At 43.6% G+C, this 14,782-nt stretch overlaps 1 protein-coding gene across 1 annotated transcript; it reads left to right on the forward strand.

The window, feature by feature from the left end:
• Nucleotides 1–4,222: 4,222 nt before the first annotated feature.
• On the forward strand, nt 4,223–11,342 carry PANX3 (pannexin 3). Its single transcript, XM_065938182.1, has 4 exons — nt 4,223–4,403; nt 5,347–5,489; nt 8,271–8,485; nt 10,703–11,342. Exons 1-4 carry the CDS (start codon nt 4,223–4,225, stop codon nt 11,340–11,342), a joined length of 1,179 nt encoding a protein of 392 aa, XP_065794254.1.
• Nucleotides 11,343–14,782: the final 3,440 nt, after the last annotated feature.

A 14,782-nucleotide genomic window follows, 5' to 3' on the forward strand; every position in this document is an offset into this window, starting at 1 on the left:
TCCTGTATTTTTAAGATTTTTTTCCAAAATAAGATAGTAGTACAATATGATAAGAGAATATTGTGAATAATCATACGCAAGTAAATTTGACAATTTGGATGAAAAAAATTTGATAATTTAGATGAAAAAAATTTTTCCTCAGGAATCATGGCCTAAAATATTCCACAAATCTTTTGACACTCCCTTCAAAATATGGAGCCCAATTCCCATCACCTTTAACATGCTGGATTTCATGACTACCTTTTATTGAATAGGAAAAATAATAGAAATATAAATCCAACTTCAGAGGTTAGGTCATTAAAGGCATGGTGGCTCCCTCTTTTCTCTCTCTCTGTGAGAGGTTGGGAGGCAGGGAGAGGTCTACCTGTTGAGGAACTAAGGCCTCCTGTCAATACCCAACAAGGAACTGAGACTCCCAGAAGGTAAAAATATAACAAATATCTGATGATGGTCTCATATGTGGAATGTAAAGAGAAATTCTCAAATAAATATTCAAAAATATATACAGCCTAAGAAAAAATCAGGCAAAAGGCTTAAACATATACTTCAGAAAAGAAAATTTCCAAATGGTCAAAGTGACCAACTTCATTCAACATCAGAGAGATGCAAGATAAACCCCAATTCAATGTTATTACACACCTTCCAAAATGACCAAACATTTTTAATTGCAAAAACATAAGGATATGTAGCAAATAGGACTCTCACAAATAGGACTTTCATCAAATTATTGATGAAAATGTAAATAAAAGCAATCACTTGAAAGCAAATATATGCAAAGCATTATGACCCAGCAATTCCAATATACCAGTTCTCATCGGTGTATAAGCAACAGAAATGCATACATATATTCCCCACAAGACACCAAGAATTAGAATGTTTACAGTAGCATTATTTTATAAGAACCAGAAATGAGAAACTCAAATGTCCATTGACTGGTGAATGAACAAACAAGTTGTTGTATTTCTGTGCAATAAAGAGGAATGGGAATCTGACACAAACAATAATGTGGATGAACCTCAGAAATATGTTGAGCAGAGAATCCAGACACGGAAAAAAAATACACACATATGATTCCACTTACAAAGAGCATAAAATCGGGCAATAAAATAGATTCTCCTAGATATCATGTAAAGCAATAGAGGCCAAACACAGAAGCATATACATCTATGATTCCATTTCTATAAAGCATAAGGAAGGCAAAATTAATCTATGCTATTAGAAATTGGGATAATGGTTACCTCTTGGGAAATGATGATAATTGGAAAGGAGCACAAAGGTGACTTTTGGGGTGTTAACTGAGGTTCTATGTCTTGATCAGATGACAATATACAGGATATGTGTATATTAATATATATTATATGCCATTGAAATGTAAACTATTTTTTAATTTATTTATTGTTAATTGAAAGATAATTGCATTACAGCATTGCATTGATTTCTACCAAACATCAACATGAATCAGCCATAGCTTTAGCCATGTCCCCTCCCACTTGAACACCCCTCCCACCTCCTTCCCCATCCCACCCCTCTAGATTGTTACTGAGCTCTGGTTTGAGTTTCCCGAGGCATACAGCAAATTCCCATTGGCTATCTATTTTTGAAATGTAAAGTATTTTTAAAAGGCAAAAGAAAACGCATTCATACAAATCAATAATGTTTGGCAAAAATACATTTGGCAAAAACAGTGTGGAGAGGCCGATGAGGAACAGAAATAAAGGACCCTTTCTCCAGCTCCTAGGTCGGGATCCATAGTTAGTACACACAGCGCAGCTCTGAATCAGAGTTGGTCTCTAGCCTGGGGATGGAGAGAGGTAATGCCAGCCCACATGCCATGTATCTAAAAGATCAGAAGTTATAAATCAAGTTAGCAAATTTAAATAAAATATGCTCTATCTGCCTACCTTGACACACACACACACTCACACACACACAGCTCTTCAAAATGATCAGGAATGTCAGATTCAAATTGATAATCCTCAAACTGCCCAGGTCCCTGGGAATTCCCTGGCGGTCCAGTGCTTAGGACTCTGTGCTTCCACTGCCGGGGGCCTGGGTTCGATCCCTGGTTGGGGAACTAGAATCCCACAAGCCTCACAGCACAGCCAAAGGAAAAAAAAAAAAAATTACATAAGCAATCTGCTCAGGTCCCTTCTCCCCCACCCAATTAAGTCCCACCTTGCAAGAAGCCTCACAGTTGCACGTGTGGACACACCCAGGACTTCTAAATTCCATCCACGCCCCTTCAGTGAGGGGGTGCACACCAATAGTGTAATCTGCTGATGGGATGGTGTACCTGAGGAAAAGGCCTGCACGAGCCCCGGAGGCAGACGGGGGCCATCGAAGCAGGCAACGACAGCACATCAGGTGTGAGAAGAATGGTCTAGAGCAGAGGCTCTGAACAGGCACATGCACTCCTTGCCTGTGGGAAGGCCACAACCAAAGGTGACCAGCCTGAAAGCCAAGGTCAAGGCCTCTCTTGCCAAGTCTAAGGGCGGTACTAGAGCGATTACTGTTGAGTCCTGCCCCAAAGGCCACAGGTGCGAAGCTTTACCCCAAGGCCACGGAAGCGGAGCCCAGAAAGAAGGTCACCTCTGACGCTGACTGAGCCCCTCTGTAACCTTGTCAAAAGCCCCCTGACCATCACTAACAAGCTTCCTGGCTCCCAATTAGGCAAAGATGCCCACTCCAGTAAACACCCTATAGCGCCCCAACCAATCACCTCACACCAACCTTCCAGCAGGAATTTTCTTTGTCTTGAAGCTATAAAAATTGGCTATTAACCCATGAAAACTGTCGGCTTTCCCTGGTCTATCAGAATGTCAGCCCACTGTACTCACAGTGCCCACTTTATCTCTGCTCTTTGTTCTTAATAAACCCACTCCCTTCTGAAGTGCTCTGTGTCTGGAAATTCTCTACCAACCCACGTTCAGACTGCCTCAACAATTACCATAGGTGCCAGTGTTTGCTTTTCCAGCTACCCATCCAACCCCACCAAATTAAAGTAAGAGTTGGACTTCCCTGGTGGTCCAGTAGTTAAGAATCTGCCTGCCCATGCAGGGGACCTGGGTTCAATCCCTGGTCCAGGAAGATCCCAGGTGCCACGGGGCAACTACTGAAGCCCATGCCCCTAGAGCCCATGCTCTGCAACAAGAGAAGCCGCCGCAAGCAGAAGCCCAAGCACCATAACTAGAGTAGCCCCTCCTCGCCACAACTAGAGAAAAACCCACGTGCAGCAACGAAGACCCAGCGCAGCTAAATAATAAATTTTACATAAATAAATAAAACATAGACACTTGCACTACATTTTACAGTTTACAATGCATCTTCGCATACAATACTCTTCATCAATCTTCATAATTTTTCACAACCAATATAGTACCATTTGATAGATGAGAATACTGAGCCAAAAGTGATTCCCTGCAGGCACTCAATAAAAATAAAATAAAAAGAGCTGTGCTGCTGGGTGTCCAGTGAAGACGTTCCCTCCAGATTTCACAAGTCATGTTCTCTCTGCACGTCAACACTGCCACCCATCCCTCAGCTTTCTAGAGAACTAACGGGATCTTTTAAAAAAATGTAAACATGAGGAAATTGTAAATACGTGGTTGAAACATTTTAGAAGAAGACCACAGGCAGGGCAGGGGACGTGATGCCAAAAACAGATGAGTTTCTGGGAAAAAGCCTGGGCCCGAAGCAAAAATCATCACTGGGACAGAGAAGACGATGTAGGAGCAGCAACCCTAGCGGAATCCTGGGGGCTCCATTCCCGCCCCAAACCACAAAATGAGGGCCTTCCACACATTTAAGCAATCTCCACCCAGATTCCACACCAATTACACGGGGGGCCTGCTCGACAGCCCTCCTCCTCTCCCCCACCTCACCAAAAATACTTGATTAATGAGAGGGCAGCTTAAAGCCACGGGACTGTGTCTGCCTTCGAAGGTCCAGAGGGCGGTCTGGCACCAGCCCCAACCGACACCCGACCCTCCTCCAGTAACGACCACTGGGCGATGCCTCCCTCTAATTACCAGGCTCAGGGCCTGGCCAGTTATTTAGAGAACCAGTGCCCGCTCCTCACACAGATACTCGTGAGGCCCAGGCTGCAGGCGCCGTCTGCTGAAAGCCGGCTCCCTGAAGCTGCCACCAACCGGGACTCCACTCTTCGGGACCCCACTCTCCAGGACCCCCTTCTGCTGACCCTGGGCCCAAGCTTGACAGCAGCATGTCGCTTGCACACGCAGCTGCCGAGTACATGCTCTCGGATGCCCTGCTGCCCGACCGCAAGGGCCCCCGCCTCAAAGGACTGCGCCTGGAGCTTCCCCTGGACCGGATGGTCAAGTTCGTAGCCGTGGGCTTCCCCCTGCTGCTGGTGTCACTGGCCTTTGCCCAGGAGTTCTCCTCCGGTAAGTGGCTTCCAGGTCCCAGTGGGCTCTGAAGCAAGACAGCCCCCACACTGTCCAGATCACATGACTCAGGCCGGGCATCTCCCAAAAGGCAGATTACGCATCTGTTTAGGATGCCAGAAAAGCTGAGAGGCAAAAAAACTGTGAAAGTCATTTCCAAAATTTTGTAATTAAAAATAGCCTTAATTCCAGTATGCCTTAAATCATCTCAATAATTAGTTTTATTTTCATGTGGACGAGAGACATTAGAATCATGTCGTCTTTTCAGGACCTCTAAAGGTTTTAATTAGGCTTTAGATAAATTTCTTATCTTCTTGGGGCCTTTTCTTATTCCCCAACTCCTGGATTATTGACTTGAGAACCCGTTAAGTGCCTGACAGAGCCTGACAGCATGACAGGTGCTCAATAAATCCACTCTTTCATCTTCAAGAACCCCAGCCCTGTGCACAAACACTAACAAATACATATACCCAGTGGTCTAGGTGCTAGATTAACTCAGCCAATCTGCCACCTCTGTTAAAGACAACGTGAGCTTTCTCAGAATCGGGATTTATTTTTCTTAATATTTCTTTAGTTATTTGACTGTGCCAGGTGTCAGTTGCAGCATGTGAGGTCTAATTCCCTGGCCAGGGATTGAACCTGGGCCCCTGTATTGGGAGCACAGAGTCTTAGCCACCAGGGGAGGCCCTCAGATCTGGGATTTCTGGCTCTCTTTTCTGGTTGCGTAGTGAGCTCCCGACCTTCCCCAGGGAGGTGTGTCAGCCTCGCCCTACTTCTTCATTCACCCAGAAAGCTAGGGCCTGGGAAGAAGACAGTGCCTGACAGATACAGAGATGGTCAGAGTTCTGGAAGTGACCCCTGGAAAGCTCTTAACCGATTGTCCCCCAGCTCCCTGTTCCTCCACCCCTACCCAGGGCTGCCTCAAGTTTTGTTCCTGTTTCAGGGTCTCCCATCAGCTGCTTTTGTCCCAGTAACTTCAGCATCCGGCAGGCTGCCTACGTGGACAGTTCCTGCTGGGACTCCCTGGTTCACCACGAACAGGATGAGTCTGGCCAGTCCAAGACGAAATCCCTCTGGCCTCACAAGGTAAAGTGGCTGGGGCTCTACCAGCTGGGTGGAAGGGGAGGAACTCAGTCATTAAGTTCTCTCCTTGCCTGCCCCTGCCATTTTATTTCGGTCATTGACTTTCATGTTTCAGGCATTCTTCAAATATCTGGTCATATTTGCTCACCCGCTTCTATCTGACTGCCTCGGGTTGAAGCAGTCAGTTTAAAGGGATCGCTTTGGGCCATTTCATTAGGAAAACCTCAAATACCAGCTGATAACAACTGCAATCTGATATTCTGGACTGGTCAGTTTTCCCAAGAAGAATTAGTCAGTCCCTAACTTGTGCAGAGGGGGCAGCAGGCAGTTGGCATCAAGCCTGTCTGCCAACCCTCTTAGAACTCAATTGTGGGTGTCAGCATCCAGTACTTACACAGTTCACTGCCCCTGTCCCCATTCTCAGTATGGCCCCCTGCCCTCAATGGACCCAAGTGCAGAATCTGTCTGATTTAACATTTCCAAAGAATAAACCATAAGAGTGGTTGGCTGAGTGCATTATGTTTCAGAAAGGACCTGCAGATCTGTTTTCTCAGTATTCCTGTTTCCAGCTCCACTTGCATCCCCACTTTCAGACATAGCTGGTTATCTCCCACTCCAGAGCCTTTCTGCTTCTGTGTGTGGTGAAAAGCAGTTTGTGGCCCCCACCTCAACACCACATCCTCTCTGCAGGCTGGTACCCTCTATTACACAACTGCTTCCCAGGTTTCAACACTCTGCCACTCTTGTCTCCTCTCCTATTTTCCTTGTCCTTATAGGATTATGGAGGCATCCTTTATTGTCATTCTAGTGAGGTTTCATGAGGGAGCAGAAGTAATATGTATGTACAACTTACAGTTTTAAACAGAGGTCACTCATAGCATTTTCTAGTTATGAGAGTTTACAGCTTATGACAGTTATAACACTTCACACCTCAAAGTGCCACAGTTCTAGGACCCAGACAAAACCAGAGATTTTACCAGGGGGGAAAGATGGGGGAAGGGATAGTTTAAGAGCGACGTGTACACACTGCCATATTTAAAACGGATAACCAACCAGGACCTACAGTATAGCACAGGGAACTCTGCTCAATGCTATGTGGCAGTCTGGATAGGAGAGGAGTTTAGGAGAGAATGGACACATGTATGTGTATGACTGAGTCCCTTTGCTGTTCACCTAAAACTATCATGACATTGTTAATTGGCTAAACTCCAATATAAAATAAAAAGTTTAATAAAAAAAAACAGAGACTTCATAGAAAGAGTTCACGAGGTGTCTGTCTCTGGAAGTGTTCAAGCAGGATCTAGACAGTAGCAAGTTCAAAGTACTGCAGCGGGGATCTATGTGTCAGAAAATAATCAAATTGTCAATCATGAAATGTCCTGAGAGCTCTTTAAGCCCATATTCTCTGGCTCCACTTTAAACCTATTGAAACAGAAGCTCTAGGGTGAAGAGTTCATTTTCAAGAAATATAATTTCTTAGACAGGAGTGAAAATGTTCCCATTTTTTCTCGTGGCCTAATATGACTTTTCTAACCTGTCTCTCATTTAGTTCAGAGACACACACACACAACCAAATATGCACCCTCCCTCTTTTTCTTCAAACTATAGTTTGGAGAAGCTATAGTCAAGTATTTATTAAAGGTGTTTGTTATTTTCTCAGTCATGTCCAACTGTTTATAACCTCATAGACTGTAGCCCGCCAAGCTCCTCCATCCATGGGATTTCCCAGGCAAGAATACTGTAGTGGGTAGCAGTTCCCTTCTCCAGGGGATCTTCCTGACCCAGCAATTGAACCCACATCTCCTAGTCTGCAGGCAGATTCTTTACCATCTGAGCCACCTGGGAAGCCCATTTATTAAGGGATTAAACTCCAAAATCAAACTGCCTGGATCCAAATCCTGTTCACTCACCTACTAGACACATAACCCTGTGGGGGTTTCTCAACATTTTCATGCTTCAATTTCTTGGTCTATAAAATAGAAATACTGATAGTACCTGACCCTGAATGAAAAATGCATATCCAGTACCCAGCACACAAGTCCTTAAATAAGTCAAGTAGAGTTTTTACTGTGTGCAAAATAGTGGGCCTAACCTGTTAGGTGTGGTGAGCGTGAAAAGGAACCATAAGGAAAAAGCCTTCATCTCAGGGAGCAAACATTATAAAGAACAACACCAAATTTATACACACCTCGACATCAGCTTCCACACACAGAGACCAGACACAGCACCCAGGGAATCCAAGACAGTGCCTGATGTGCCGTTTGGTCTTACCAAGAATCCAGAGAGGAGAAAAAGCCACTGCATATCGGGGTGGGGCGAGCGGGGGTCGGGGAGGGGTGGTGGGCAGGCTACATGGAGGAAATGGGGCTCTGACATCCTCTCTGGAGGGTCTAAATAAAAGTCATGTCAGGGCACCCGGCAGCATTTTGAAAGCTAGTGAACTCTGGAGGTCTGATGTTAAGAATCTGAAGTGGTGAGAGCAAGAAAAGTGGAAGATTGAGAATGAGGTGCTCCCCCCTAGACTGCCATAATGACCATGGCCATGACCTCTAGGTGGCTACCCAGGATAATGCGCATGGGGAGTGGGAACAGGCAGCTAGCACTCTTTCTCTTCCCTTCCTCCCTTCCTTCCAGTCTCTGTGTGTCTGTCTGTCTGTCTCTCTCTATCTTCCCCTTCCGAGGTAGGAATCAGCGAATGAGATCCCTCCCTCAGCACGCTCTCTGCAAGGCTGCAAGGTCTGGGCAACCCTGGGCTGCCCTCCTCAGCTTTCTCTCACCCTGCAGGCCCTCCCCTACTCACTGCTGGCCCTGGCCGTGGCCATGTACCTGCCGGTTCTGCTGTGGCAGTATGCAGCCGTGCCGGCCCTCAGCTCAGACCTGCTGTTCATCATTAGTGAGCTGGACAAGTCCTACAACCGCGCCATCCGCCTGGTGCAGCACATGCTGAAGATCCGACAGGAGAGCTCGGACCCTGATGTGTTCTGGGACGAGCTGGAGAAGTGAGTTGTCTCCTCCACTCCTTTCCGAAAGACTCCATCGAGCACTAAAATGGTACCTTGCAGGATAATCTTAAAACTCTCCTCTGTGCCACCCTTCTCTAGAATTCAAAGTACTTAACACATCACCTCATTAACGTGCTATCCTCTCTATACAGGGAGAGGGAAAAGGGGTGTGCCTCCAGTTTACAGGTGAACCCAAAGTGGCACAAAGGCATTAACCTCTAAAAGACCACTTTTTAAAAAAATCTCTCCTGAGGATTTTTTAATTATTCATTTATTTTCATTTTTGGCTGCACAGCGAGCGGGCTTCTCATTGCAGTGGTTCTCAATGTGGAGCACAGGCTCTACGTTGGGCAAGCGATCTCAGTAGTTGAGGCACAAGGGCTATTTGTCCCATGGCAAGTAGAATCTTCCTGGACCAGGGGTCAAACCCATGTCCCCTGCATTGGCAGATAAGATTCTTAACCACTGGACTACTGGAGAAATCCTAAAAGACCACTTTTTCAGAACCTTGAATGGCTCCTCCCAGGCCTGCAGGAAAAAAGATCCAAGTTCTCCCAAATATTTTTCCTAGGCCCTCCACACACTGTCATCAACTACTTTGTCAAGCTTCTGTCAAACTTCCAAGTAACAGAAACCTTCAATGCCCCCTGGGCAGTCTTCCTTTCTCCTGAACAAGCCATTCATTCATTTAAGCACTCATCTGACATTTATGGAGCACCAGACACAGCTCTGGGTGCTGTGGAGAGGTGTGTGTACATGTGTATTGAATGAGGAATGGGTAATATTGTATTGAGGGTAACCAGACAATGAATGAGCATAACACACAAATAAATTATATGGTAAAAGATAAGTGGTATAAGAGAATTGAGCCAGGGTAAGGGATTCAGGAAAACTGGGAGGCAGAGGGAGGTACAGTTTTAATTTGGGTGGCCAGGGCAGGCACAGTTGCGCTAAGATTTGAAACCCTAGTTTGTGCACATTTCTATCCTCTGAAAAAAGCTCCTCCCCTGTCTAGCTTTCTGAACCCTATCTACCTTTGGAAGATCAATCTAAAACAATACTCTCCATAGATGTTTCTGAATACTCCAGCTCACACCATGGTCTGTCTCCTTTTACAACTGCTGTGGTTTGTATCCACCCTTTTAGCAACAAATCAAGCATTATTTTCATCTCATATTTGCGTGTCTCATCCACCCTTTCCCTGAAAGCCAGACTGTAAGCTTCTTCAGAGCAGAGACTGGATTACATATACCTAAATACAACTCTCAACAAACACTCATATTTTTATAAAATGAATGAACTGGCCTAAAAATCACACACAAAGTAAACAGACTAAAAACTAGAACATGGTAATTTAGAATCCCAGACCTATGCTAATTTAATAAATCAGTGCTTCCTAAGACTCCTGTTTCAGCTTAGAGATTTAGTCTGCCCTGCTGGGAAGAAATTCAGAGTGATCGGTCATTTATTACTCACTGATCATTCACTGGGTTTACTGCATTGCATTCATAACTTGGAGAATTAAGATACACTCATGGTTATGCTCAAAAAAGACAGGTGTTCCTGTGAGCCAAGAATACCATGCTGGATACACAGACTCTGTTACTTCCCCCACGCAGCTCTCAGGATATAGTTTCTTTGTTTTTAATTGGTTTAAATTTTATTTATTTATTTGACTGTGCTGTGTCTTGGCTGCGCCATGTGGGAGCTAGTTCCCCAGCCGGGGATCGAACCCAGGACCCCTGCATCAGAAAGAAGCATGGAGTATTAACCTCTGGGCAACCAGAGAAGTATATCAGGATATAGTTGATTTTTTTTTTTTTTTTTTTTTTGGCTGTGCCAGGTCTTCGCTGCTGCATGGGCTTTTCTCTAGTTGTGACAAGCAGCAGCAACTCTCTAGTTGTGATGCACAGGCTTCTCACTTCATTGGAGTCTCTTGTTGTGGAGAACAGGCTCTAGGGAACATGGGCTTCAGTAGCTGCAACACGTGGGTTCACTAGTTGCAGCTCCCAGGCTCTAGAACACAGGCTCAGTAGCTGTGGCATAGGGGCTTAGCTGTTCCTCGGCATGTGGGAGCTTCCTAAACCAGGGATTGAACCCATGTCTCTTGCATTGGCAGGTGGATTCTTTACCACTGAACCACCAGGGAAGCCCCCTCAGGATATAGTTTTAAATGCTTCTTCCTAACCTTGGCCACTTTCTTCCCCTGCCCAGAGCTCGGAAAGAACGGTACTTTGAATTCCCCTTGCTGGAGCGGTACCTGGCCTGTAAGCAGCGCTCACACTCACTAGTGGCCACCTACCTCCTAAGGAATGCCCTCTTGCTCCTCTTCACCTCCGCCACCTACCTGTACCTGGGCCACTTTCACCTGGACGTCTTCTTCCAAGAGGAATTCAGCTGTTCCATCAAGACAGGGCTGCTACATGATGAGACCCACATCCCTGACCTCATCACATGCAGGTTGACCTCTTTGTCTGTCTTCCAGATTGTCAGTCTCGCCAGCGTAGCCGTCTACACCCTGTTGGTTCCAGTGATACTATACAACCTCACACGGCTCTGCCGGTGGGACAAACGGCTCCTCTCCATCTACGAGATGCTCCCAGCTTTTGATCTCCTCAGCAGAAAAATGCTGGGCTGTCCCATCAATGACCTCAATGTGATCCTTCTTTTCCTCCGAGCCAACATCTCTGAGCTCATCTCTTTTAGCTGGTTGAGTGTCCTTTGTGAGCTGAAGGACACAGCCACCCAGAAGCACAACATTGACACCGTGGTTGATTTCATGACTTTATTGGCTGGCTTAGAACCCTCAAAACCTAAACATCTCACCCATGGGATGTGTGATGAAAATCCTTAGTTAAGAAACTGTGAAGCAAGAAGTCCTATGGAAAGTAAAAATCTCTCCCCTTTTACACAAGCCTCATGCACTAATATACAAAAACACCCATGTTAGGATTGCTAAGCTTGGATTTAGCTGAGTCAAACATCCTATATTATGTTATCCCAAAGATGAGAAGATAAAATCATCATATGGAAACATCTGAAAGTTGGAGCTGAAGAATAAAATATATATATATATATATATATATATACACACTAGGTCTAGAGCATAATATGAAGACAAGAAGAATGCTGAAACTAGAAGTTTAGACATTGTAAAGAAGGAGAAAGTTCTATAGGCTATTCATGGAGGCAGGTTTTTCCCACTGTATTTACTCCATGGCCTTTTAGGATAAACAGTTTACCATGCTCTCCTCCAAAGTCTGCCCAGGGTCTCCTCCTTCAAGAAGCCATCCCCATCTCCACGCTCCTCCCCCAACTGAGTGTTGCCATATCATCTGATACCTACCTCTGAGATAAAACTTATTACACTGTATTAATATAACCTATGTACTTATCTTTTCCACTTAAATAAGTTACCTAAAGGTTGTGTCATCATAGGCACTAATAAATAAATATTCTTCTGAATACATAGGGAACAAGAAGCTTTGGGAGGTGTTTTTGCTGTAGTCGGCCTGAAGTTGGGAAAAAATTGAACAAGAGGACTCCGGTGCTTTGGAAAGCATAAAAGCTGCTAGAGAGTTCTATTCTTCTCCATCAGGAGAAATAATTGAAATGAATGAAGCTCTAACAGAAAATCCAGGGTGTGTCAACAAATCTTGTTATGAAGATGGTTGACTGATCAAGATGACACTTGGTAACCCTTCAGAACTAGATGAACTAAAAGGCAAAGAAGCATGTGAGAAATACATAGAATCTATTGGACTACACAGTCCACAGGGTTGCAAAGAGTCAGACACAACTGAGCGATTTTAACTTTCACTTTCACTTCATTGAGGAGTGAAACTGAAACCCTTAAACTAATTTGAAATGAAAAAAAGTCAAATATGGAAATAATTATGTAAAATTATTACACCACAACTGGAATATTAAGCAGCCATCTAAAGTTACATTTATACAGAAGTTGCAATAATACTACAAAATGACTATAACAGTGGTAAGTGAACAAAAGAGGAAATATTATATTCAGTATCATCTAACCTATGTAAATATGCACTAAAATATGAAACATAAAAATTACTACATATGAGATAGATAAGAACAAAGATGTATTGTATAACACAGGAAATCACAGCCATTATCTTGTAATAACTTTAAATGAAGTATAATCTGCAAAAATACTGAATCACTATGCTGTACATATGAAACTAATATATTGTAAATCAACTATACTTCAATTTAAAAAATTAAACATGTGTTAAAAGTGATTCATCTCGTGTGGCAGATGTATGAATTTTTAAAAATCTTTATATTTTCTGATTTTTGCATGAACTATTTCATAAATCATAAAGAAGTGTTTCTAATGAAAAATAAAATGTTAATGTAAATGCCACAGAAATCCATTGGCCAGAGCAGCTTGCAAACTAAGATAAATGACAGTACTTTCCTTCCCACTAGGTAGGATATATGTCATATATGCGGAGGAATAGTGAAAACAAAGTCAGATCACGAAGCCTGCAAGAACAAAATAGAGCTTAACATCAAATAAATAGGGCAGTTAGCAAATAAAGATTAAAAGAAGAAGGAAAAGAAAGAAAACTCTTCCTGTCAATTAGAACTACCTATTTTCAGGTTCCAAGGTAAAGTGCCAATCTATACTATGAAAGGCATGGGTATGGATAGTTGGTCGGCTGAAAGTATTCCTGGCAATTTCCGGACATGAATCTATAAGGCTGCCTTGAGTATGTTTGTAAATGCACACTAGAAACATGAGGTCCAATGGGGCAGCTTACACTATGGGTGGACATAAAGGACTCATAACTTTTCTCTCTGTGGGAAAGCCATTTTATCAGGACTCTTGCCACTATTCTTACAATTTCCAGAAATGAAGTACCTGGATTTTTTATTCCAAACCTCTTTTGTTGAACTGATCATAAGTTTCTTACTTAAGCTTCAAGGTTTTCTCCAGTAACTTACTGTTTTGACAGTGTACATATTTTTCTTAATTTCCATATACAATTCTAGAAATCTAAATTTTGAGTATCAGTTCAGTCACTCAGTCGTTGCCGACTCTTTGCGACCCCATGAATCGCAGCACGCCAGGCCTCCCTGTCCATCACCAACTCCCAGAGTTTACTCAAACTCAAGTTCATCAAGTCGGTGATACCATCCAGCCATCTCATCCTGTGTTGTCCCCTTCTCCTTCTGCTCCCAATCCCTCCCAGCAGCAGGGTCTTTTCCAATGAGTTAACTCTTCACATGAGATAGCCAAAGTATTGGAGTTTCAGTTTCAGCATCATTCCTTCCAATAAACACCCAGGACTGATCTCCTTTAGGATGGACTGGTTGGATCTCCTTGCAGTCCAAGGGACTCTCAAGAGTCTTCTCCAACACAGTTCAAAACATCAATTCTTTGGTGCTCAGCTTTCTTCACAGTCCAACTCTCACATCCATACATGACCAGTGGAAAAACCATAGCCTTGACTAGATGGACCTTTGTTGCAAAGTAATATCTCTGCTTTTTCTTTTTTTTTTTCTTTTTTTCTTTTTTTCAAAGTAATATTTCTGTTTTTTAATATGCTATCTAGGTTGGTCACAACTTTCCTTCCAAGGAGTAAGCGTCTTTTAATTTCATGGTTTCAATCACCATCTGCAGTGATTTTGGAGCCCAAAAAAATAAAGTCTACACTGTTTCCACTGTTTCCCCACCTATTTGCCAGGAAGTGATGGGACCAGATGCCATGATCTTAGTTTTCTGAACGTTGAGCTTTAAGTCAACTTTTTCACTCTCCTCTTTCACTTTCATCAAGAGGCTTTTTAGTTCCTCTTCACTTTCTGCCATAAGGGTAGTGTCATCTGCATATCTGAGGTTATTGATACTTCTCTCAGCAATCTTGATTCCAGCTTGTGCTTCTTCCAGCCCAACATTTCTCATGATGTACTCTGCATATAAGTTAAATAAGCAGGGTGGCAATATACAGCCTTGACAGACTCCTTTTCCTATTTGGAACCAGTCTGTTGGTCCATGTCCAGTTCTAACTGTTGCTTCCTGACCTGCATATAGTTGTCTCAAGAGGCAGGTTAGGTGGTCTGGTATTCTCATCTCTTTCAGAATTTTCCGCAGTTTATTGTGATCCACACAACCAAAGGCTTTGGCATAGTCAATAAAGCAGAAATAGATGTTTTTCTGAAACTCTCTTGCTTTCTCGATGATCTAGCGGATGTTGGCAATTTGATCTCTGGTTCCTCTGCCTTTTCTAAAACCAGCTTGAACATCTGGAAGTTAACGGTTCACAT

This window comes from Muntiacus reevesi, chromosome 5 (genome assembly GCF_963930625.1).
Source record: "Muntiacus reevesi chromosome 5, mMunRee1.1, whole genome shotgun sequence".
NCBI lineage: Eukaryota > Metazoa > Chordata > Mammalia > Artiodactyla > Cervidae > Muntiacus > Muntiacus reevesi.